Source organism: Pangasianodon hypophthalmus, chromosome 9, assembly GCF_027358585.1.
Source record: "Pangasianodon hypophthalmus isolate fPanHyp1 chromosome 9, fPanHyp1.pri, whole genome shotgun sequence".
Taxonomy (NCBI): domain Eukaryota; kingdom Metazoa; phylum Chordata; class Actinopteri; order Siluriformes; family Pangasiidae; genus Pangasianodon; species Pangasianodon hypophthalmus.
In genome coordinates this window covers 18,149,582-18,172,467 of record NC_069718.1, presented here as the reverse complement: position 1 = coordinate 18,172,467, position 22,886 = coordinate 18,149,582, and the positions used below count along the sequence as shown (strand labels likewise).

Sequence of the window (22,886 nt, the reverse complement as noted above, 5' to 3'; positions counted from 1 at the left end):
TGGTCCTAAATGAAAAGTTGCCATATAGGTCAGCCTTGGGAAGTTTTAGTTAAGAATTTCTTTCTTCACATGCTCTTTCATGTTTGCTTTTTTAGCCTGGTTCTATTTTACCAGCTTGTTATCAGAGGAGGAAGTGTCTGTTTTAAAGTGTTGTGGCAGTCTCTATCCTCTTTCCTTCCCCTCTCTCCGTCTCTCTCCTTTTTGCCCTCTCTCCCCTTATACTCAAGGAAGGATATTTTCCCAGCTTAGCTGACTGGTCATGTGGATAATGATGATGATGATGATAATAATAATAATAATAATAATAATAATAATAATAAATAATTTCCCAGGAAGGAAAAAAACAGCTTCAGAAACCTGCCTAGATAAAAATAAGCACTTCACTATTGATTCTGATTGCCCTTCAGTTACTCAGACATGGTGAGTGAGTTTTCATTTTCACTTCCACGATTTGATAGTATTCCAAATAAAGCTCTAGGCCACTGAATCATTATGGCAACATTGACATCACATTTAATATTTTGATCTCACCATGGTGGTCATCACTACATTTAGCCTAACAATAGACAGAACAGCATTTGTTTGTTTGTTTGTTTGTTTAAACAGTTGGCATATGAACGCAGCATTACACTCAATGTCAGTATAATGCCCTTTTTTACTGAGCCACACTAATTGCTGGGAAGAATATTCATCAGCATCATGAATTAAACAGGGCCACATGTGGAGTCTGCCTGCATTAAAACAGGAAAAGAGAGTAAAGGAGAGAGTTGTTGTTTTTTTTTTTTTGTTTTGTTTTGTTTTTTTCCAGTCTATAAACACTGCTCTCCTTGTGCCCGCTATGACATTAAAGGTTACTGAATGGTCACACTCTGGTTCTCTGTGGCTATGTGCTGATTTTTCAAGGGCCATTTTCTCATTTAGCACTCAGGACCAGCACCTGGAGTGTCTCTTTCTCTCTCTCTCTCTCTCTCTCTCTCTCTCTCTCTCCCTCTCTCCTTCCTATCATCCTCCATCACTCCAGATCAGATGGGCTGGTCTAAATATAGCCCAGCAAAGGAGCAGCAAAACACAGCTGTGACCTTCAAGACTACCTAACTGCTGTAGCCACGCATTGTCCTTGTCTTGCTCGCTCTCTCTCTGTCTCTCTCTCTCTCTCTCTCTCTCTATCTCTCGTGTTTTACTGAGTGTGTGCTTAATGTTGATAGCGAGGGAATGGTGTGTGTTCGTATGTTGTCTACCTTTCAGACCAAAAGGCATGCATTAATCCTTAAATATGCTTAGTCGAAAATTCACACTTTGCTGCATGTTCAACACTGCTTATTAGTGTAGATATTTGTTAGATGTATATGCTTTTTAAGACTTGATGGAGCTTAGTATTTTGGATGTACAAAAAATTCCTTTGAGTTACTGGAAATAAGCAATAATACCAATACAGTAATTTAAATAATACTCTGTGTCTTAATTCAAAACCTCATCCTTGTGTTAGCAGTCACAGGAGTCGTGATGAGGATCGCATCTCAAAGCCACTCCCCTTGCCTGCTAAAATGGTGGAGGAGACGCATAAAGCACTGGAACAGACTGGAACCAGAGAGGAGAAACAGCTCCCCCCTCTGCCAGGTCAGAGTTCAGATTAATACCCTGACCCACCTGTCACCAGCATGCTTGTTGCAATTAGTACGTTTAAGTAATTGTTTATATGAAAGCAAACCTTTAAAAGGATTGGTTTACCATGTGAATTAGCTGAGAAGCTAAATCAAAAAGTTTCTAGCTTAGAGAGGAGACTTAAGAGTGTGTGTGCACAGTAGTGGAGATGTGTGCAATATGATTTTTATCAGTTTTGACACCCTGCCTGCCTGTAGCATCCTGCCATGTGGTGCCTTGACCTCTTTTAGCAGGGAAGCCACTTCATGTGGATTTGTCTGAATGTGTGTTAACATGTTTACTGGTCTTCACAGAGCCAAAGCCTGTGTATGCTCAGCCTGGCCAGCCTGATGTGGATTTGCCTGTCAGTCCAGCGGATGCCCCTGTGCCAAGTGTAGCCCATGATGACAGCATTCTACGGTACCTGTTTCCTTTTCGTATTCATGCACAGAGTTGAGAAAAACTTGCCACTACAAAGGGATATGAAGAGATTTGTTTATGTTTGGACTTTATTTCTCCAGGCCTAGTATGAAGCTGGTAAAGTTTAAGAAGGGTGAGAGCGTGGGGCTGCGGCTGGCTGGAGGCAATGATGTGGGCATTTTTGTTGCTGGTGTGCTGGAGGACAGTCCTGCTGCTAAAGAAGGCCTCGAGGAGGGAGACCAGATACTCAGGGTGAGGCTTCCTGATTATCTCATGGTCAATACAAAATAACTGTTAATTTAACTGAAAGGTTTTTGTGAATTTGTATATTGACATATTAGCATTCATTATAGGCTTTATTTTTTGGTAGACTAGAAGTAGACTAATAGTTTAGCTCTGTTGAATGATGAGTAGATCTTTTTAGTATTCAAGATTTATACCTACTTTTATGGGTTGTGTGATGGCAGCCTTAGTTTTATGGGGTCTAAATTCCCAAGTTCTCCCTTGTTTGCCATGTAAATGCTCTTAAACCATAGCCTGTACCAAAGTGCTCTTACTTTCTTGGTGGTTTCCCCAGTGACATGGGATTTTCTCTTGTCCAGCTGCCAAAAGTGCCTGCCCGTGTATGTGTCCCACACTCTGAATCCTTTCTGAGAGCAATGAACAGTGACTTTCTCTGTAATGCACACTCACTTTATGAATGTTTTCCATGTTTTTGTGAGTTTTCTGTGGCTATTGTGTGTTCATTATTTTTGGACTCTTGTTGATAGATCAGTGATCAGGGACTATCCTTTTGACATTCTCTCCTTAGGTCAATAATGTAGACTTTGCAAACATAATCAGAGAGGAGGCTGTGCTGTTCCTTCTGGATCTGCCCAAAGGTGATGATGTCACCATTCTGGCCCAGAAAAAGAAAGATGGTGAGGATGTTGAGATATCATTCACTGTTTTGTATGAGAAAGCACATACTTATTAATCTTTTAATTATCTAGATCAAAAACAGACATAACACTGCATCGTTTTCTCTTCTTCTGCACTGACGCATTTCTCTTTGCTCTCTAGTGTACCGACGAATTGTAGAGTCAGATGTGGGTGACTCGTTTTATATCCGGACTCATTTTGAGTATGAAAAAGAGTCTCCATACGGCCTGAGTTTTAATAAGGGCGAGGTGTTCCGGGTAGTAGATACCCTTTACAACGGCAAGCTGGGCTCCTGGCTTGCCATTCGCATTGGCAAGAACCACCAGGAGGTGGAGAGGGGCATCATCCCCAACAAGAACAGGTACCGGGTAATCTATAGTAAAAGGATGTAGCAATTTTAGTGAATTGTATTATAATAAATTTAGACATAATAATGCTGTCCGGTAGAAGAGATAGCATGTACCATACCACACAGAGATGCTTTATAACGTGTTAGATGGGTGGTGTTTTATTTCACATGTTTGATACAAATCAAATATGGACCCTAATGTTGTTTTCTGTCCTCCAGAGCGGAGCAGCTCTCCAGTGTGCAGTACACACTTCCTAAGACAGCAGGAGGGGACAGGGCAGACTTCTGGAGGTTCCGTGGCCTAAGGAGCTCTAAGAGGAACCTGAGGAAAAGTAGAGAAGATCTCTCTGCTCAGCCTGTCCAGACGAAATTCCCTGCCTATGAGAGAGTAGTACTCAGAGAAGGTGAGGACTTGTTCTAACAGCTATCTATGACTGCTTTATTACTCACTGTGTTTTGCAGAGTATTGATTTATCTTGCAGTGTATCCGTCTGTCTTTGTTTATTTTGTCTGTTTTGTGCCTGTGTTTTGATGTTTTTTGTTTTGTTTTGCTTTTTTTGCACTGACCTGCTTTATTCTTATTCCTACATGATTAGCTGGTTTCCTGAGACCTGTAGTAGTGTTTGGTCCCATTGCTGATGTTGCCAGGGAGAAACTTTCAAGGGAGGAACCAGACATCTTTGAGCTTGCCAGTGAGCATGGTTTACATTTTATAATGTTATTATAATACCCTTGGAACAACAGTCAGCAATATGCTTGTATAGTGTATATCAAGTGTACAGTGTAAGCGCAGTTGATTTAAACACCTCATTAATTGTATTTTTCATGGCGTAACACTGTGTCTTGTCTTCAGAGAGTGAGCCCAGAGATGCAGGCACAGACCAGCGCAGTTCTGGAATCATCCGTCTCCATACCATTAAACAGATTATTGATAGAGTGAGTATCTGAGTGCTTACCGCAGCATATAACACTTAGCTGCATATTAACTCTGCAGTCTGCTTCTTTGCTGATGCTATACTAAATTTCCCACTTGGGCTGTGTATCCTCTGGTAGGATAAGCATGCAGTGTTGGACATCACCCCTAATGCTGTGGATCGTCTGAACTATGCCCAGTGGTACCCCATTGTGGTATTTCTGAACCCAGACAGCAAACAGGGTGTGAAGAACATGAGGACCAGGCTGTGTCCTGAGTCCAGAAAGAGTGCAAGGAAACTGTATGAGCGTGCCCTCAAACTGAGGAAGAACAACCACCATCTCTTCACCAGTACGTACAGAGACGGCAGAATATATAAATTAAATAACCACTTCATTTCTCCTTAGCCTCTGAAAGAATATTCCAACAAGTGTCAAATGCTGGCTTTACTACATGAATATTTATTTTAGCAATGATGCAATTAAGATTGATGGCACAGTTGATTTCTCTCTGTCTCTCGTCCTCTCTCTAATTAGCCACCATTAATTTGAACAACATGAATGATGGGTGGTATGGAGCTCTGAAAGAGACCATCCAGCAACAGCAGAACCAGCTGGTCTGGGTTTCTGAGGGCAAGGTAAGCCAATCACCAATAGATGTTTTACTTCAGCGCTATAATATAGCTATAATAATTCTTTTTTTCTGAATAGTCGTACCTCAAAATGTCTTAAAAAAATAAAAAAGAAGCTTAGTTTTAGTGGCTTGATTAAAAGGGGTGCCTGAGTGCATAATTTGAGGACATTTATTATTTACTCTTTCAGAGAGGTACACAAACACTTGTAATAATTGCATTAAACAGTTTTTTTTTTTTTTAATAAAACACTCACTGAATTGTTGGACAGGAGCAGAAATGACCTCAATAACTGAGTGCAGATTAGTCTCTCAGTTCAGTTGTATTAACACCCTGAGCTGGTGCTTAAATAATGCTATTCTTTTAAAGAAATTGAAACTGTTATTTGATAATAATTTCATTTTATTTACTTATTCTATTCATTTTTCTACATTTCTTCATAAAATTAATTTTATTTTTTATTTTCTATACATTTTTAGTTTAATTTGTAAACTGCGTAATAGTTATGTGGTCTGCTAAACATTGCCATTTCCAGGCTGACGGAGCTCCAGAGGATGACTTAGACATCCATGATGACCGCTTGTCCTACCTCTCAGCGCCAGGCAGCGAGTACAGCATGTACAGCACCGACAGCCGCCACACGTCTGACTACGAGGACACGGACACTGAGGGAGGTGCCTATACAGACCAGGAGCTGGATGAGACCCTGAACGATGAGGTGGGCTTACCCACTGAGCCTGCTATCACCCGCTCTTCAGAGCCTGTGCGAGAGGATCCACCCGTCATCCAAGACGTGCCAGCCTACCCAAGTTACCAGCATGCAGCTCCCCAACCTGAGCCCATGAACCGCATCGAGCCTGCTGGATTTAAGATTCCTGCTCCCCAGCAGGTACGGTACACAAGTCATGCCAGTGTGCTCTGTGGTGAAGCTTCAGTTTATGAAGTTGTAATTGTAATGCATGAAGCTGTTTTGTTGTCTGTGAAGGTTTTCCAGCATTCAGTGGTAGACATTCAGTTCCGTTCTGAACTAATACGTGCACTTGGAATGTGAAATGTCATCAGCAAGTTGATATGTTGTACATTTACATGCTCTTATTTTGGGATATATTTTTTTTGTGCAATATATTAAAGGCCCTATTCAGGTGGTATTACTTTTACAAGGGGCACTTGAATAAATCCACCCTTTACAGGTGACTTTATTTTTAGCTATTTCAGTATTTTTTTTTTTTAAGAAATAAAAGGTCTAATTTGAGTCAGCCTCTTTAGTATCTTTAAGTCATCTATTTTTTTCATCTAGCAATTGTGAGAGATTTATTAAACACTTTTGGCATTCACCAAGTGATGGATTTGATTTTGATTTTAATGGGTTTCTAAATCCATAGTAATGCCCCCCAAGTGCAACGGTTTTATCATGAAAAGGACAAGAAAATATTTTATTGCAGATATTATACTTACAAAGGAATGCTATCTGAATAGAGATGGCTAGGGTTTTTTTTATCAGTCTGTTTCTTCAGTGCTTTCTGTAAGGTTAAAGACTTTAATTCCTGTTGTTGATGACCAACTTGTGTGCAATAACGCTAACCATCATTGATTCTTGGGCAGTACTGAGTGTGTTTGATTTAGCAGCCTGGAGGGGTCAAGCATTAATTAAAGACCTAGTGTAAAAAACCCACAGAGCAGGTTGTGTGCTTATAGGAATGTGCTTTTGGTAGCATGTGTCTATAACCTATGTGCCCCGTACTCCACAGCAGGCTGAGGCTGCTGTGGCCCTGCCCTCCTTCCCCCCTGCAGTGGCATCAGTGCCCCCTGCTGTTGAGCCTGCCGCACCACTAGCGGGTACGAAATCCAAGGAGCCAACTGGCACCGCTCAGGCCGACTCACTTAACCTTCCCGCCCCAGAACCCGAGTCCCAGCCCGATCCTGAGCTCGCTCAGGCCCCAACACACGACCCCCACCAGTCGCTCGCACCCAGCCCACATCCAAAGGTACCACCAGTAGCATCACCATGAGCTGGACCCGGGCACAGCCCGCTTAAGCCTGGTTCAGCCCCGCTCGCTCACTCTTTTCAAGCTGCCTGTTTCTTGCACAATGCTATTTCCTTCCACTCTGCTGTTTGCATGTGTACTGTGCCCACCCATATCTGTGCTGTGTGTGCCTCTGCCACCTCAAGAGTATGGGTGACTGGTACACATGCACCTGATGTGTGAGGGAAAAGGAAGAAGGCCTGTTACATCTGTGTGATTTTAGGAAAGAGGCCTCTCACTATTAGTCTCTTCACTCTCACCTCTCCTACCTCTTGCATGGCTCCTACTGTTGAGATTTCTTTTAGCTTGTTCTGTCTGTAGAAGTAGTATTTAAGAGAAGTAGCACACATTTTGTCATAGAAGTAGAAGCTGCACTGAACACTGTAGATGATGTAGTGGAACAAGGAATTGCAAATGGAACATTATCTGATTTGCAAGAATGGTTGTCTGTAGCTGCATGTCAGTCTAACCTGCAGACAGTATTCATAACCATATAAAATGAATTAATGTAATCTATTAAAGATAACATCTTAAATGTTGTAATGTATATTAAAAAAAAGAGATTAAGTAGCAAATGTATCTACCATTTCACTCTAAATGCATAATTTAAAGCATTTCTTACAATTTTACTGTCTTCAGGCTACAGAATGTTTGAAAGTAGCTTTTCAGGCATGAATAAGCAATTAATGTTCCCCTAAATTTGTTCAAGCTGATGAAGTCTTCCAGTTGAATACGTAATATTCTTTTGGCTGTCATTACTGAAAGGCTTCTTATCAAATCGTATAGGTATGTAGATCTGGATATGTTAAACTGAGATAATCTGCCTGTTAACTGCATAATTACCACAATGTGTATAAGCTGTTTTTTCTGCATAAGGATATGTGCGAGTTTGATGATTGGTCTGTTTTGACAGAGCATTATGGTGATTTTGAACAGCTTGTGCTGTTTTGTTTTACAAATATTTCTTTTTTTTTTTTCCTAATAAGATTTATTTCTCTTCTTGTATATTGGGCCAATTTCCAGATCAGTTTAAAGGCATAAGATCTCTTAGGTACTTATTTTATCTGTGTTTGCTGTTGTGTTCCCAGCAGATGTATAAGAAGGATCTGTACAGTGTGGATGAGCCTGTGCGAGTAAATCACATGATGAAGCCCCAGCAGCCGCAATCTTTAGCTCCCCCATCCTCTCTGTCCTACAGCCACCAGCCTGTGTACCAGGACAAACAGCCATACCGCGAGTACGACCACCCGCCTTACGGCTATGACGGTGGCGGCTACGCACAACCAAAGCCTCACAACTACAATGCGCACCTGCACTATGACAACCGCGTGCCTCATTATGACGAACAGTGGCCCCAGTATGACCAGCAGTCCTCGTCCCAGCCTCCTCCTCCTCCAGCTGGGTCAGGCTATCCTCAGGGCCACCAGCCTCCCACTCTGAGCTACGAGCCCCGCTCCCCCTATGAGGATGGGCCCACGCGGGACTATAGCCCTCCTCAGCCTCGCTATGATGAGCCACCTGTGGCGTATGATAACCGACCACCACGGCATGGAAAACCAGGGCCTGTTCGCTATGAGGAACCTCCTCCTCCTCCTCCCCCGGTTGTGTATGATGCCCGCTCTCCCTATGAACCAGAGCCCCATGGCTTCCCCATCAATAACCCCCGCTCCCCTGACCCTCCCAAGCAGTATTATGGAGACGCTTCTCTGAGACCCTCATATAACCCAGGGCTACCAAACCGTGGCTACAAACCAGGACAACATGAACCTCTGAATTCTGACCCTCCAGTTCCTCCTCCTAAACCTGAAGTTGTGCTGTCCCCAGGGGAGCCAATACACTCTGCAGCTCCCAAACCGTTGCCTCCTCCACCCAGAGAAGATCCAGAGGAGGAGGATCCTGCCATGAAACCCCAGTCTGTTCTCAACAGGGTCAAGATGTTTGAGAACAAGCGCTCTGTGAGTGTAGACAGAGCCAAGGAGGTTGGAGACGTGCCAGGGATCAGGGTATTTTATTTTTATTTTTATTTTTATTTATTTATTTATTTATTTTTTATTATTTATTTATTTATTTATTTAATAAATTACAAAACAAAATGGGATTTATCTAGGTTTGAGCTATAAGTCTCATAATTTGGTGTACTGATGAATTATTTTTAAATCAGTGTCATTTTCTGATGTAGCCCACAGATTTCCCCAAACCTGTGACTGCCCCTGGCCCGGTGTCCAAGGCCAACTCTCTCAACAATCTAGAACAGGAGAAACCTGCATATAGGTAACCAAAACGAGCTGTTTTGTATGTCAACATATGTTGTGGTGATTATCCTCTATGTCAGAAAGGTGGCTTTCAGATGGCTTTGTGGTTATTAACAGGTTTATACAATGCACTCTGCTTATGTGTTTTAGGTTTTAGCTAATGCATGAGATGTAGGACACCAGAAAATTTGTCTTAATGTGTCCATTTTAATTTTCCCTCATCATGCCTCTCTAAATAGGGCTCCGGAGCCACAGAAACCCCAGTCTCGATTAGGAGATGACGTGGTTCGTGCCAACCACTACGACCCTGATGAGGATGAGGAGTACTACAGGAAACAGCTGTCCTACTTTGACCGCCGCAGCTTTGACAACAAGGCTGTGACTCAGCCTGTAGTCAATCGCTTCCATGATTTGGCTAAACCTGCACAGCCTCAGCTAGGATACCTTTATAACAGGTATAGACCATAATAAAGGTGTATTACACTTGAGAAATTTGAGTGTAGGTGTATGATGGTATACTAGGATGGCAGTATAGCAGGATAAGCAAATAGTATACTGGATATGTGACAGGATGACTTGCGATTTTCAGGCAAAACTATTTCCAGTTTCATTTCTGAGCTGGTTGAGTTTATGACAGGCTTAGGTTGGCATTCTTGCATCATGACATATCATAAACTGTGATGATAATTTTTTTATTTAATAATATGAAATAACATGAATTTTTAATACAGTCTGATTCATTCTTGAATGTGCATCTGTATTAACTATATGTTTGAACAACCGTGCTTTTCAGGACGGAGTCAGGGGAGAAAGTGAGCCCTGTAGATAAGAGATATGAGCCGGTCCCCCAGGTTAACCCAGTACCAGCTCCTTATGGTCAGTCAGGCCCTGCTATCCCACCCGCGTCTCTGCCCAAACTCAGCAACGCAGAGGGTAAGAGTTTAAAGTCACACACTGAACATCTTTCTTAAGCAGTGCATTTTATAAAGCAGTTTATCTGTTTAGTGCGCCAAATATCTGCAACTATATCTGTATCTTTAACAAAATTAGTTGCTTCTATTTCCCAAAATATAAACAAGCCGGTAGCCTAATTAAATCCCAATCTCAATGCACACCTATGGTTACAGTCAGATGCCCTTTGAATCTTTTTGCAAGCTTTCCAAAAAAAAAAAAAAAAAAAAAAAAAAAACCTTTGGCGCATTCGGTTTGTGTCTGTATTTGTATGTGTTTAGAACACATTGTCTGTTTCCATTCAAATTGCTTATTTGTATTAACGCAAAACCTTTTGTTTAGCCAAGATCACATGATGACTTTTCCAGTGAAGCTCTAATAAATGACAGTTGTTTCTCTCTCGTAATTCACAGTGAACTCTCTCCCAGATCCCCACAGTTCCCCCAAAGGCAAACCCGATTTGTCTACTCTCCGCCCTCCTACACGGGATGACCCAGTCCAAGGCAACTACCTTCCCCAAAAATCTCCAGTTAATGGCACTGACATCCCACCCAAGACTCTCAGTGTCCCTGCTCCCACCAGTTACAATCGCTATGTTCCAAAGCCTTACACAAGCACTGCACGCCCATTTGAGCGCAAGTTTGAGAGCCCTAAATTCAACCACAACCTTTTGCCCAATGACACCCAGGCCAAGCCAATCGTGGTGAACAACAACCCCAAACCTCACCTCTCACCTCAACCTCTGGACACAGATAGTGGAGTGGACACATTCACTCGCACTATGGACAACAGGCCCAAATATCAGCACAACAATGTCAATGCTATCCCCAAAGCTATTCCTGTCAGGTAAAATGTCTCACCATATGCTCCTCATTACCAGTGTCCCTCACTTCTCTGGCCCCTTTATCACTTTCAGCATAGAGTAAATGATCTCTTTCTCTTTCAGCCCCAATGCACTGGATGATGATGACGATGATGAAGGACATACTGTGGTTGCCACAGCACGGGGCATCTTTAATTGTAACGGCGGGGTGTTGAGCTCAATCGAGACGGGTGTAAGTATTATCATCCCCCAGGGAGCCATTCCTGAAAGCGTGGAACAGGAGATCTACTTTAAAGTGTGCAGAGACAACAGTATCCTGCCTCCACTGGACAAGGAGAAAGGTTTGTATCATTGTGTAATGGAGACATACTTTAGTCATTCTTGATATCCTGTTAAATAATTAATGCTGATGTGTTTAAAATAGATGAACAAACCGATTCTGGTGCAGTTTGCTGTTATAATGCCTCTGGAAAACATCAGACATTTTCAAGCCTCACTCACTTGAGTGTGTTCATGCAGGTGAAACTCTGCTCAGCCCCCTGGTCATGTGTGGGCCTCATGGTCTGAAGTTCCTGAAGCCGGTGGAGCTACGCCTGCCACACTGTGCGTCTATGACCCCTGATGGTTGGTCTTTTGCTCTAAAATCCTCCGACTCCTCGTCGGGTACGCTGTCCTTTCTCTGTCCTTCTGGAATTCTTTGGGTCTTGTGATTGGTGATTATTAGGGATGTATCAATCTAATAGCGTATAAGTATCAGACTGATGGTGATCTAAAGTGCTGGATCTATATTCAGCCAGACACAGTTTCCGGTGTGGTGATGGAGGTGCTTTAATGTGCAGTATTGAGCGAGCTTGTTATCTGGGTTATGTAGGTAATGTTTAACTGTAGCAGTGATAACCTGTTGATATGGGAGCAGCTGCAGAGTTACCTAAATAGCTCTGAAAGTGTGTTTTTTTTAAATCTACATTTCACGTGTAATCCTATGGGAAGCAGCGGCTAGGAGGGTGAAAGGTGCTGCTGCCAGAAGCACAGTGCAGTGCTTATAAAGATGAAAAAACTGTAATTTTAGAGAAAGGCAGTGTGTGATGTAAAATGCTTTTTACCTCCCAATCAGATCCCAAGTTGGCAGGCAAGTGAGGAGAACCCAACATGGAGAACAGACATTAGACTAGTTAGTGAGTGAATATAAGGAGACTTGCACTTTGAATTGAAAATATTTCATTGCCAATATTTCTATGTTGAATTATAATTAAAATAAGAACTTGGTTATTTTTGGGACATTCATTGGTATGTGATGTAACGTGCCTTTTTAACTATGGCATACAGTCAAAGAGCTTATCTTCTTTTAATATTTATTTATGCTTAACTGGTGTACTCCACTTAAGGACATCTTGTTGCTACACTAACTAACTTGTATATTAGCACACTAACTATAGTGTCTATGATGATTTAAAATTATTATTTATTTTATTTCAGTCTGGCATACAAGATGGTTGTGTGATTTGCATGTGAGTTTTGTGTAAGCAGCGTAGTTAACCACATGAGTGAATGGAACAGTATGTATAATGTTATGATGTACCAGCTCGGAGGACCACCACAGTCATGTGAATCATGTGCTGCTGACTGACTCAACACTGTGTGTGCATGTTAAAGCACTCTGCCATCATGCTTGTGATGTTTTGCATAGCTTAGTAACAAAGACCTTCAGACAGCAGACTCAGTTTTGGATATCAGTTGATGTGCAGTGCATTCATATCAGAGTTGTATGAAATTTTTTTAAAAGAGGGTTGATACATCCCTGGTGGATATGGTACTGATTCAGCTTGGGTGTCAACTTGGCTATCATTCTATTTCTGTTTCCATTCCAGTTTAACTCTTCTGCTCTTCCATATGATGCTTGCAGTGCTAAAAAGAAATGTTTCAGCTGTATCATCATAAAAACCCTGTTGTTGCAAACAGATTTACACATTCAGGGCATTAAAATTTAGTATTTAAAAAAAAAAAAAAAGCTAAAATATTCAACAGAGGGGAAAAAACACAAAAACTTTATTTTCCCATTTATAACATTGGAGTGTTCTTCCAATATTTAATCATTTAAACCATGGGTTCTCAAACATTTTACAGCCAGGGACCCATTTAACTGTTAAAATAATTCCACAGACCCCTCAGTGCAGACTTATTTCATGAACATGATCCAACTATTCAGATATTAGGCTCATTATTTAAATGTACATTATAATATTCTTTTACTGGAGCTGTAAATATTTTACTAGAACTTTCCAACCACAGAATACATTGTGTTCAAGCTGACATTAATTTTCGGCCAACTTTTTTTTTATAAGTTCAGATTTGGATTAAACCCATTCAATTCAAAATTACCATTCAATACAAAATCTCAATAATAAATGTAATACCAGTATATACAAATGCATTAAAAGAATAATGGTAGGTTTCTGCCACTGTAACAAAATAAAAATAAAATTTAAAAAAATCACAGCCCCCCTGGTTTCACTTCATGGACTCCTGGAGGTTCCCAGACCTGACTTTGAGAGCCATTGATTTAAACATTAAACACAAAGTGACGTTGGCTGTCTACAGATTCTCTTTGTTTACCCTCTGATTTCTCTGCAGGTGACCCCAAATGCTGGCAGAATAAATCTCTCCCAGGGGACCCCAATTACCTGGTGGGCGCTAACTGTGTATCTGTACTCATTGACCACTTCTGAAGAGGGCGACAGCTGGTCTGTTACTGAAAGTGTCATTGGAGAACATTACGAAAGCCCCCCTCCACCCCCCCTTCTCTCCTCTTCTCTGCTCCCCTCTACAATGGAGTCATTCTTTTCTCGTTTTGTGGACAGTTGCAAGACAGAGTTTATTTGGTTGGAGGACAAAGAGAGCACCTCCTTCTGGTGCTGAATCCCCACAAAACTCATTCTTATTGTTCTTGTTTTGGTGCTTGAAGGCTTGCCAAATATGAAATGGATGGAATAAAAGTTTATTAAATGAAGAATGCATGACCAGTACCACGGACAGACTGAAATAATCCCATTTGACATTTGTCTCTAAATTGTTTTTTAAAAAAATAGAAAAGACAATTTAAATGAAGGAAGAAAATAAATAATTTGTTTTAAATATTGCAGTTCTGCATCTATGCTCACAAACAAAAAAGTGTAATGCATACCTTTTTTGTTTGTGATGTCTGTGGTCATGCGTGTTTTGCTTTTGTGGGTGTACGTGAGGACTGCTGTGGATCTGCATAATTCTGAGCCTGTTTTCTGGGGACTTGAATGAAGGACACTAAAATGTTATGAAGACGTGTTTCTGAAGGATTAGAACTTTTCTGCTTATTGCTGATGAACTACTTTCACGGGCTTAAAATGGGCTCTACATTTTGAACAGACCTTTTCTAGTGATGTTTTACCATAGATGAACACTGGCAAAACTCCTGCTGTCTAGAGATCTATGCATGTGCTACGACTCAGGTCCAGACACCTGCTACTACGTTCAGAACACCAACTTCCCCATCTTTACACTGCGAGCAGTGATGCCTTACCTGCATATTAACATTTAATTTAACAAAACCACATGCAAACTTTACGTTTTAAGTTGTTGAGTGAAATTATAAAGGATATTTAAATTCTCTCACCATTTGAAACCCATCATGTTAGTGGATTGGATTTAGCACACCAGTTATCGAGGCTAATGAACAGGTATGCTTTATTTTACTGCTATGCATATGAAGTAAAAGATACACAAAACACTAGGATATGTTTAAATTATAGCTGTATATACTGCTAGCACATGGCCTTGGTTCGCTGTAAATGAACTTTTGTACATTTTTGTTATTTTGTATAAAAAAAAAAAACTAATAAGGGGAAAAAATTCTTTAAAAAAAAAAAAGTAAAAAAGAAAAAACACTACATTGGTTATGTTTGTATTACACTAATACCCCTGAGCCTTGGAACTAAACTTAGCAGTAATGAAAAAAAAAAAAAAATCCTTTTCTACCATCATATACATAAATCTCTACTCAATGGCATTTTTAAAAGTAAGAACACAAAACATTTTTATTCTTATTTACAGAATAGGAAAGTGCTCGGTTTCAATAATTTAATGACTCTGTACTTAAGAAGGGGCCGCTGTGGGGAGTGGTCCTGTACTTTGTGATACTGGATGCTGTATTGTGTGCCCTGAAATGTATTTTTGTACTAGTAAACAATTTAATAAGGCACATCAGTACTCTTTTCTTTTGATATAAAACAGCTTCTACCCAATCTGAGTTTCTTTTCTTTATGAGGCTGACATTTTTGTTTTCAGTTTTTTTTTAAATATTTTTTTGCTGCACATTTCTAAATATACCACTGTATTAAATAAATTCATTTTTAAAGTAATGTCGCATGCTTCTAGTGTCAGCACTGTGAACATCTGTAGAACAGTTAAGGTGTATCCAGTGTGAAAAAGGTACAAAGGTTGGCTTGATGCTATCTCATGGGGTAATGACCCTCAGCGGTGGGTAAAAAGAGCCCAAGCTGCAGTAAAGCTGATAAGTACTTGCACTCAGAAATGAGCTGCATTAGAAAGTCTGTAGGCTTCATTCCCCAAGTCGGCCTTTGCCCTACTTACACTGGCTCTGTGGTTATTACAGCTGTGAGCTGGGGGGGGAAAAATCTTTAGGATATGGACTTTTCTCATGGCAACACACTTGAACCACTGAATGAAATTTAAACCAGTTGAATGATATAAGTACATTTATTACTTATAAAACAGAATGTACATTATGATCAAACAAACATGCTACATTTTATTAATCATTGTCACAGCATAAAAGTTTGTTTACTGAATTAGTCAATGGATATTAAAAACTGACAAAGATGAAACCAGGCTCCTCCCTGAGATTAGTCTGCAACTAGTTTACCATTAGCTATTGTTTTTCACAAGGCCACATACAACAACCTTTCATTTTTAAAGTATACTCATATTTTTACATTTCCAGACTTATAGTTTAATGTCTCCTGCAATCACTGAATTATACATTTCCTGAGTGAGAGCAACGTATTTCTTTTCAACTAGATCAAGGAAGTAGAGTGGGTCGCGAATGAGCGCTGGATCAAAGCCCTCCTCCACCAGCTTCACCTTTTTCATCTTGAAAGTTCCTGTGAGTTCCAAAGAACTCTGAAAGAGAAATGTGTTTTGATGAAAAACTACAGCTTGATACAAAGAAAGACTGAAATACTGCAATCAGCAGTACTGGGTTATAAACATGGCTTACCTGAATGCGAATGAAACGAGGTCTGGCATAAACTGGTAGGTAGTTAGCTAAAACTCTACATGTGTCAATGCCATCAAACTCCTTCCCTTCTTTCAACACAACAGCCGCCATTCCAATCCTCCCTTCGTGCCCTTAAGACAGAATTAAAATTAATTCAGTTATCCAAACTGACTTGACTATTTCAAACAATGTGCAATAAACATAGAGCTGAACAGCTGAGGGTCACAGTCTTCCACTCACCAGAGCAGGACCTTAAATGCCCCAAATTACACTTAATATTGCATAATTCACATATACGCCACTGTTGATTCTACCTTTGACCATGACGCCATAGACGTTTGCTTCCTCAATGCAGTCCACCATAGTCAGAATATCTGATACTTCAGTTGTGGCTACGTTTTCACCTTTCCATCTGTAAATCACACCATACTTAATCAGCTCGACATACTTCAGATTAATATGATTATTACACATTTTGGCAATGATAAGAATCTTTGCCAACAAGTGCGCACCACTGACAATCTATATTATCTAGCATAGTTTTTCCTTTATAAACCAATGGTGCTAGTTTACCTGAAAGTGTCTCCAACCCGATCCTGAAAGTAGACGAAGTTTTCATGGTCGATTTTCAGCAAGTCACCGCTGTTGAAATAGAGATCGCCTTCAACAAACACATTTCTGAGTCTTTTCCTTTCTGTCTGCTGCTTGTTTCCAGCGTAACCAACAAATGGAGACTTAATGGTGATTTTCCCAACCAGCAGTCCAGGCTCACCTGCAAGATCATTTATATCATTCATATTAATACAGGATGCAGTACTATATGATTGCATGTACAGGGTATGAAATCTTTGCTAGTGAGTTGAGCAGGAGTTGACTGACCTCGAGCTGCTGGCACACAAAGTCCGTCTGCATTCCTCACAGGCTCCTCTTTCTCGATGTCGAACTTGATCAGGGAATGGGGGAACAATTTCTGACAGATACCGTTTGAAATGAGCTTATTCAGAATGTTCTTCACTATGTTTTTTTAAATAGTCTTTGACTTAAATAGTCTTACCTTGTGGAGGAAGTTAACACGGCCTACCACTCCAACCTTAGTGGTGTAGTTAATAAACCCGATGTTTCCCTCTGTGGCAGCGTAGAGCTCCCTGACGTAAATATTCCCAAAGCGATTCAAAAATTCATTCCACACGTCGGCTCGTACACCGTTACCTATAGCAATCTTCACTTTGTGGTCTCGGTCATTATCTCTCTGTAGGAAATATTGCAAGTAGACATTAAAAGCTAACAAACATTTTATGTGTTTTGAATATACAGTTTTTAAATCATACCTCAGTATACTGTGTATGTATGTAATATAATATAAGTGGAGCACAATAATTAGCTGAAAAGAAACCTAAACGTGAATACATGCAGCGGCTCAGTTGAAAAAAACCCTCTCGTATATCAGTAAATAAATAGTGTACTGTATTACATAGACACAGAATACTGACCTTTGGTGTACTGCAGAGGTAACGCATTGTTTCTCCAATGTACTGCATCACTGTAACATTATACTTCCTGCAGTCGTCCCAGAACTGAGAGGCAGAAAATTTCCTCCGCAGAACTAAAGTATTCCCTAAAACCAGGCCAGGAAATGCAAACAGTGCACAAGATACAGGCTCATACTTTACTGACGGAAGGAATAAAACGTGATGGGTATGCTGTTTGGGAAATAATCAACAATGGGGTGGTGTGTTGCAGCCTGACGTGAAATGGAGTTCATTAATTTCTGATAACACCATGTTCTGAAGTGTTATATTATTCTTATACCAGCAATTTGCCAATGATTACAATATTTTATTTATTAATAAACCACATTGTACCATTTTGTCCATTTATAGTTACATTTAATGATATGGAACATCCACAAAACAAGATCCTGTTATTACTTGCATTAACAGCTATAAATAGTTGTTCCCTCACCAGCCTTCCTTTCTTTCCTCTCTCATTAAGTTAATAAGATAAAAAAACACAGCATGTCATGTTACAGAAACCACAAAACCCTCCAGCCTGAAGACTTTTCCATGTTGGGAAACTTAAAGGGGCGATAAATTACTGACACTGGAGACTCCTTCCTTAAATGTTAAATAAACATCTCTTCACAGAATACACCATATCAACAATTAAATAACAACACTTTTATCTGTTTATTATTAGACCTAGATTATGTGGAGTGTCTGCCATACAAGTTGCAGTCTAAGTTGTTACTATTTAAACAATGTAGAATGAACACATTAATATAAACCTGTGATTTGAGCTACAATACTGTTAGAGCCATGCTGTTATAGAAAATGAATCCACACCATCTTACCAAACAGATGTGAGAATTGTGGTATACACGGTAGGATAAACTATATTTATTTGTTTATTATATCATAGTATTAAAAATATTCCAACATATAATATTCTCATGAAATAAATAAATTAAACAGGAAATAAAGATGAGGCAGCATGCAGTAGAAAAACGCACCTCTCTCAATACAGCCGGTGAATCCTATGAGGAAGCCAGCGCTGTGGTACAGAGGCAGGTTGAGGTAAAACACGTCTTCAGATGTGACCCCAGAAACAGCCTGGATGAATGAAGCAGCCCAGACTCTCTCATGAGTCACCATGGCTGCTTTAGGCAGACCTAAACCCAAACCAAGACAAATTCAACAATTAAATAAACACACTAACAATCTAGCTTCATTTTCTGAGACTGGAGCTGGTGACTGTGAACACCACAGCATATGATTTCATGCGCATGAAACCATTCAGTGAGTCCTCGTGCCCTGTGGTGGGGGCATTGTCATCCGGGACCAGACCACTAACATCATAATAGAAATGTTTCATCAAAGGATAAAGGAGATCATTTAGTGTAACTTGCTACTGATTTACAGGGACTCTTCCTTCTAAGGTGTCAAGAGGAGCCAAACCATGTGCAAATGTCTCACACAGCATAACACAGCCACCGGTTTTCCTTTCATTTGTCACCTGTCTGTGTATAAAGAAGAGCTAAGAATATTAGGAAATGCTTCTTCAATGTTTCATTAGGTTTGATTGTGTTTAGAATAAATCCACTGTTGTCTGAAAGCCTGTAACATCTGTGTAGTCTATTACCGGTGGTTCCAGATGTGTAGATATATAGCGCTGTGCTGTGGAATTTAACATTAGCCCTGAGTGATGGAGACAGCGCTTCGTCAGGCGCCTGTGTGATGGCCTGAGAGATGCCCTTAATGCCATCTGTGCTGCATGCATCAGAGAGCACATACACGCTGATGCTCTTCTCTTTCAAAGCAGGCAAAACTTCTTCAATGGCACCGCAGAGCTCTGCAGGAAAACATACAACTCATCAGTTCATCTCTACCTCAAACAAGTAAATCCTCAGGGTAACACACAAATATATCTTCAGGGTGAATAATGAGATAGTCTCTAGCCCTATAATAGAGCCAGTTTAACTTCAGAAAAGCTGTTACAGCCTTATACTGTCAACTCCACAATTACTGGCACCCTTCATGAAAATGAGCAGGTAACCCGAATAACCGAAGCAATGACTTATTTTGAACTTGAACATAGAAGGGCACTGATCGTTTCTTTTTTTTTTTTTAACAAAAAAAAAAATCTTAAGGAGTGCAGTGTTTTCTATAAAACCCTGATTCCAAAAATATCAGCCCCCACACAATTAATATGTTTAAGAGAACCTGCAGTGTCTAAAAAAGGTGGAACGTCTTGAAACTCTTGGTTATATTCTCTGATTCATGCATGTGGACTTGTCTCTTCAATTAAAAACCACAGGTTTTTAAGAGCTTTCAATATCAGAGACAAAACATTTGTTTTAGTTCTTGGAATCATTTCTGTGTTGATCTGGACGTATGTCTGGGTCATTATCTTGTTGAAAGTTTTACGGCCAAGCCTGAACCTCGTGGTAGAATTATCTAACTTTTAGCATTAACTGTCCAGTTATCAGAATTCAGATGTTATCAATCTTTACGTGCGTCACTGGAGCACCAGCTGGAAAAAAAACAGCCCCATGAGCCAACACCATATTTTACAATGGGTTTGGGGGCTTTTCCTTGTATGCAGCCATATATATATATATATATATATATTTAAGGAACAATTTTTAATCAGAGTATAGCATCAAGTCAATTAAACTCCTGGGATATTGATCTGGTCAGTTAAGTAGCAGAGGGGGTTGTTAATCAGTTTCAGCTGCTTTGTTGTTAATGACATTAACAACAGGTGCACTAGATGGGCAACAATGAGACGACCTCAAAACAGGAATGGTTTTACAGGTGGAGGCCACTGACATTTTTTTCCCTACTCATCTTTTCTGACTGTTTTCATTAGTTTTGCATTTGGCTAGGGTCAGTGTCACTACTGGTAGCATGAGGCGATACCTGGACCCTACAGAGGTTGCACAGGCAGTCCAACTCCTCCAGGTGGCACATCAATACGTGCCATTGCCAGAAGGTTTGCTGTGTGTCCTAGCACAGTCTCAAGAGCATGGAGGAGATTCCAGGAGACAGGCAGTTACTCTAGGAGAGCTGGTCAGGAACATTTAGATCTTTCTGTTTTATATAACCAGTTTTGCCCATTCTTTTGAAAGGAGGCCAGTAATTGTGGAGACAGCTGTGGCTGACTCAGCGAACAGGTGAGAGAAGAGGAGAGAAACATATTCTCAGCCAAAACTCCTGCCTCTGTCATTGTCATTGTTGATCTAATTCAACATTCATTATAATACAATAATATTCAGACTATTTATTGGAGTCATGGAGCTTTTTATTCTCACAGAAAACACTAGGTCCAAGTTGAATTTATTTATATGCCTACTTATTTTTCAGTTATTCATTTCTGAATTCATTCAAGTGGCCAATAGTCAAAGGTCTGTAACAAAAATCAATCAATCAATCAATCAATCAATCAGTCAATCACAGAATGCAGTTGGAGAACCACTGCTGTAAACACTGTGTATTGCCACATTGAGTAATCATTTCAGTGGATGAGACTTTTACCTTCGCTCACTATGAGCACGTTTGCACCACAGCAGGAGAAGCAGTGCAGAAGAGATTTGGATCTGATGTTAAAGTTGAGTAAAGCAGAGGCACAGCCGAGTTTAGCCAGGCCCAGCCAGAGCCAGATAAAACAAGGCTCATTGCCTATGAACAAGGCCACAACGTCACCCTCCTTCAGTCCAGCCACCTTCTGCAAAGCATGAGCCACTTTATTACTCTCTCTGTCCACGTCTGAGTACGAGTGCGTCTCTCCCATGAAGTGGATGAAGGGTTTGTGTGGATGTTTCCTCACGGCATCCAGAAAACAGTCGAGAATGCTGTAGAAGCGAGCTCTCCTCTTGTAGCGCTCCAGGCGCAGTCCGAAGCGCACAGCGTTCAGCATGTAGGCGCAGTCCTGGAGCAGGTATGGACACAGTGTCCACAGCAAAGCAGGCAGCACACACAGCCCAGCCACAAGGAAAGTAAAGCACACGTACATGGCCATGCGAACAGAGCTGCTGCTCAGACAAAGCCTGATCCAGAAAAGGAAAGTGCAGCACTGTGAAACGTGGAAATCACAAGCTCTTAGATATGAGCCAGACAGATAGATGTAATCAATCCTTTCCAAGATTTCGCTTCAGGGGTTGCCAGATTACACGTCAAATCCACTTGGAAGAGGAATTAGTTTGCAAATTTCTGTTCCACGTGCAGGAGGAGGCTAAACTTCTGCAGTGAGAATCCTGAGCAAGTGAAGATCAGTTAAAGTTAATCAGTTTTTTTTTCCTGGCAGATCTGCTTTATCTGTAAGGGTTTCCTTTTTTTCTGCTGACTGGCTGTATTCTCTCAACATTTCAGAAAATTCATAAATCATATACGTTAGGAAAACCTGAAATTTTAAGAAATTAAACTAAAGTTGTGAAAAGAAGAACCAAACACATACAAGAGATTTAAAAAAAAAAAAAAGTTGTACAAGACTATACCTTCATCTTTTAGAACTGTTTTTGTTTTAGATAATAATATTGGAAAATATTAAGACATGTTCTAGGGTGCAATAATGAGACAGTAACTGAGAACTGTATTAGGTAATAAGGAATTAATAGACCATTCTTAGATAATATAGTATTATGCACTCAAATACTGTAAGAAAAACTGACTTCAAACTGCCATTCTTTTTGCAAGAAAATTTTACTAAAATTCTAATATGCTGCAAAATACTGTTCTTTACCCCACTGACTGTGAGGGGAACAAACATTTTCCTCATAATGAGGAATGACTAGTCTTAATTATGGATTAATATCTAATTATTTCAAATACTGTTAAGGTAGCCAGTGTGGTACTGCAGCACATCACCCTGGAATTCATAATGAAGAGCAACAAAGCTCCACATCTCCTAGAGTGAAGAAACAGAATATTATTCCTGCTTTTGTACCTCTTAAATAAAATCATTTACATTTAATCAGGTTACTAACATAAAATACAATATAATTAAGTGCAGTACACTCACAGGCATGTAGACCAGCAACAGGAAACATGCAGCACTGACACACACCAGCTTGTTGCTGAAAGTTTGTATTTCATAATTATTAAAACACTTAAAACATTTAGCTGTTCAAAAAGCCAAGTGTTAGTCTTCTCTAGTTTCGCTCTACTCTACAGTCTAGGCCAAAAGTCACAGAGATA

General features: G+C 40.3%; 2 protein-coding genes across 17 annotated transcripts in view; one reads left to right on the top strand and one right to left on the bottom strand.

Annotated features, from left to right (window-relative positions):
- Nucleotides 1–14,926, top strand: part of tjp1b (tight junction protein 1b) — a 65,555-nt gene extending 50,629 nt beyond the window's left edge. For 5 of the 15 annotated variants that reach the window (XM_053236924.1, XM_053236922.1, XM_026919754.3 and 2 more), the window contains 20 exons: nucleotides 1,487–1,617; nucleotides 1,956–2,061; nucleotides 2,163–2,313; nucleotides 2,873–2,981; nucleotides 3,124–3,343; nucleotides 3,551–3,735; nucleotides 3,928–4,023; nucleotides 4,185–4,267; nucleotides 4,385–4,595; nucleotides 4,781–4,881; nucleotides 5,411–5,764; nucleotides 6,624–6,860; nucleotides 7,988–8,902; nucleotides 9,079–9,170; nucleotides 9,391–9,606; nucleotides 9,945–10,084; nucleotides 10,516–10,948; nucleotides 11,049–11,266; nucleotides 11,445–11,588; nucleotides 13,557–14,926. In XM_053236924.1, the coding sequence (XP_053092899.1) occupies nucleotides 1,487–1,617; nucleotides 1,956–2,061; nucleotides 2,163–2,313; nucleotides 2,873–2,981; nucleotides 3,124–3,343; nucleotides 3,551–3,735; nucleotides 3,928–4,023; nucleotides 4,185–4,267; nucleotides 4,385–4,595; nucleotides 4,781–4,881; nucleotides 5,411–5,764; nucleotides 6,624–6,860; nucleotides 7,988–8,902; nucleotides 9,079–9,170; nucleotides 9,391–9,606; nucleotides 9,945–10,084; nucleotides 10,516–10,948; nucleotides 11,049–11,266; nucleotides 11,445–11,588; nucleotides 13,557–13,651 (4,237 nt within the window). In that variant the 3' untranslated portion in view covers nucleotides 13,652–14,926. The remainder of the gene's footprint in view (nucleotides 1–1,486; nucleotides 1,618–1,955; nucleotides 2,062–2,162; nucleotides 2,314–2,872; nucleotides 2,982–3,123; nucleotides 3,344–3,550; nucleotides 3,736–3,927; nucleotides 4,024–4,184; nucleotides 4,268–4,384; nucleotides 4,596–4,780; nucleotides 4,882–5,410; nucleotides 5,765–6,623; nucleotides 6,861–7,987; nucleotides 8,903–9,078; nucleotides 9,171–9,390; nucleotides 9,607–9,944; nucleotides 10,085–10,515; nucleotides 10,949–11,048; nucleotides 11,267–11,444; nucleotides 11,589–13,556) is intronic. The other 10 variants (XM_053236927.1, XM_053236925.1, XM_053236923.1 and 7 more) reach the window with 9 other exon arrangements.
- A 729-nt stretch (nucleotides 14,927–15,655) lies between these two features.
- zgc:101540 (hsFATP2a_ACSVL_like domain-containing protein) lies at nucleotides 15,656–21,860 on the bottom strand. 2 transcript variants are annotated; one of them, XM_034307110.2, is made up of 10 exons: nucleotides 21,228–21,860; nucleotides 19,333–19,542; nucleotides 18,704–18,862; nucleotides 17,685–17,809; nucleotides 17,249–17,443; nucleotides 17,074–17,137; nucleotides 16,768–16,966; nucleotides 16,509–16,606; nucleotides 16,195–16,325; nucleotides 15,656–16,097 (listed from the first exon to the last, which is right to left on the bottom strand). In XM_034307110.2, exons 1-10 carry the CDS (start codon nucleotides 21,709–21,711, stop codon nucleotides 15,921–15,923), a joined length of 1,842 nt encoding a protein of 613 aa, XP_034163001.1. In that variant the 5' UTR covers nucleotides 21,712–21,860; the 3' UTR covers nucleotides 15,656–15,920. The 2 variants fall into 2 exon arrangements, with proteins under 2 accessions (XP_034163001.1, XP_026775571.1); XM_026919770.3 differs by having other exon boundaries at nucleotides 17,074–17,164; nucleotides 21,228–21,859.
- Nucleotides 21,861–22,886: the final 1,026 nt, after the last annotated feature.

What these genes read in the sequence shown, in the direction of transcription:
- zgc:101540 (XM_026919770.3), bottom strand. Translation starts at nt 21,711, where the DNA reads ATGGCCATGTACGTGTGCTTTACTTTCCTTGTGGCTGGGCTGTGTGTG. An exon ending in GTGTTAACTTCCTCCACAAG is followed by an intron (nt 17,165 to 17,248) that starts GTAAGACTATTT and finishes GGTATCTGTCAG; the next exon opens with AAATTGTTCCCCCATTCCCT. An exon ending in CTCGTTTCATTCGCATTCAG is followed by an intron (nt 16,098 to 16,194) that starts GTAAGCCATGTT and finishes TTTCTCTTTCAG; the next exon opens with AGTTCTTTGGAACTCACAGG.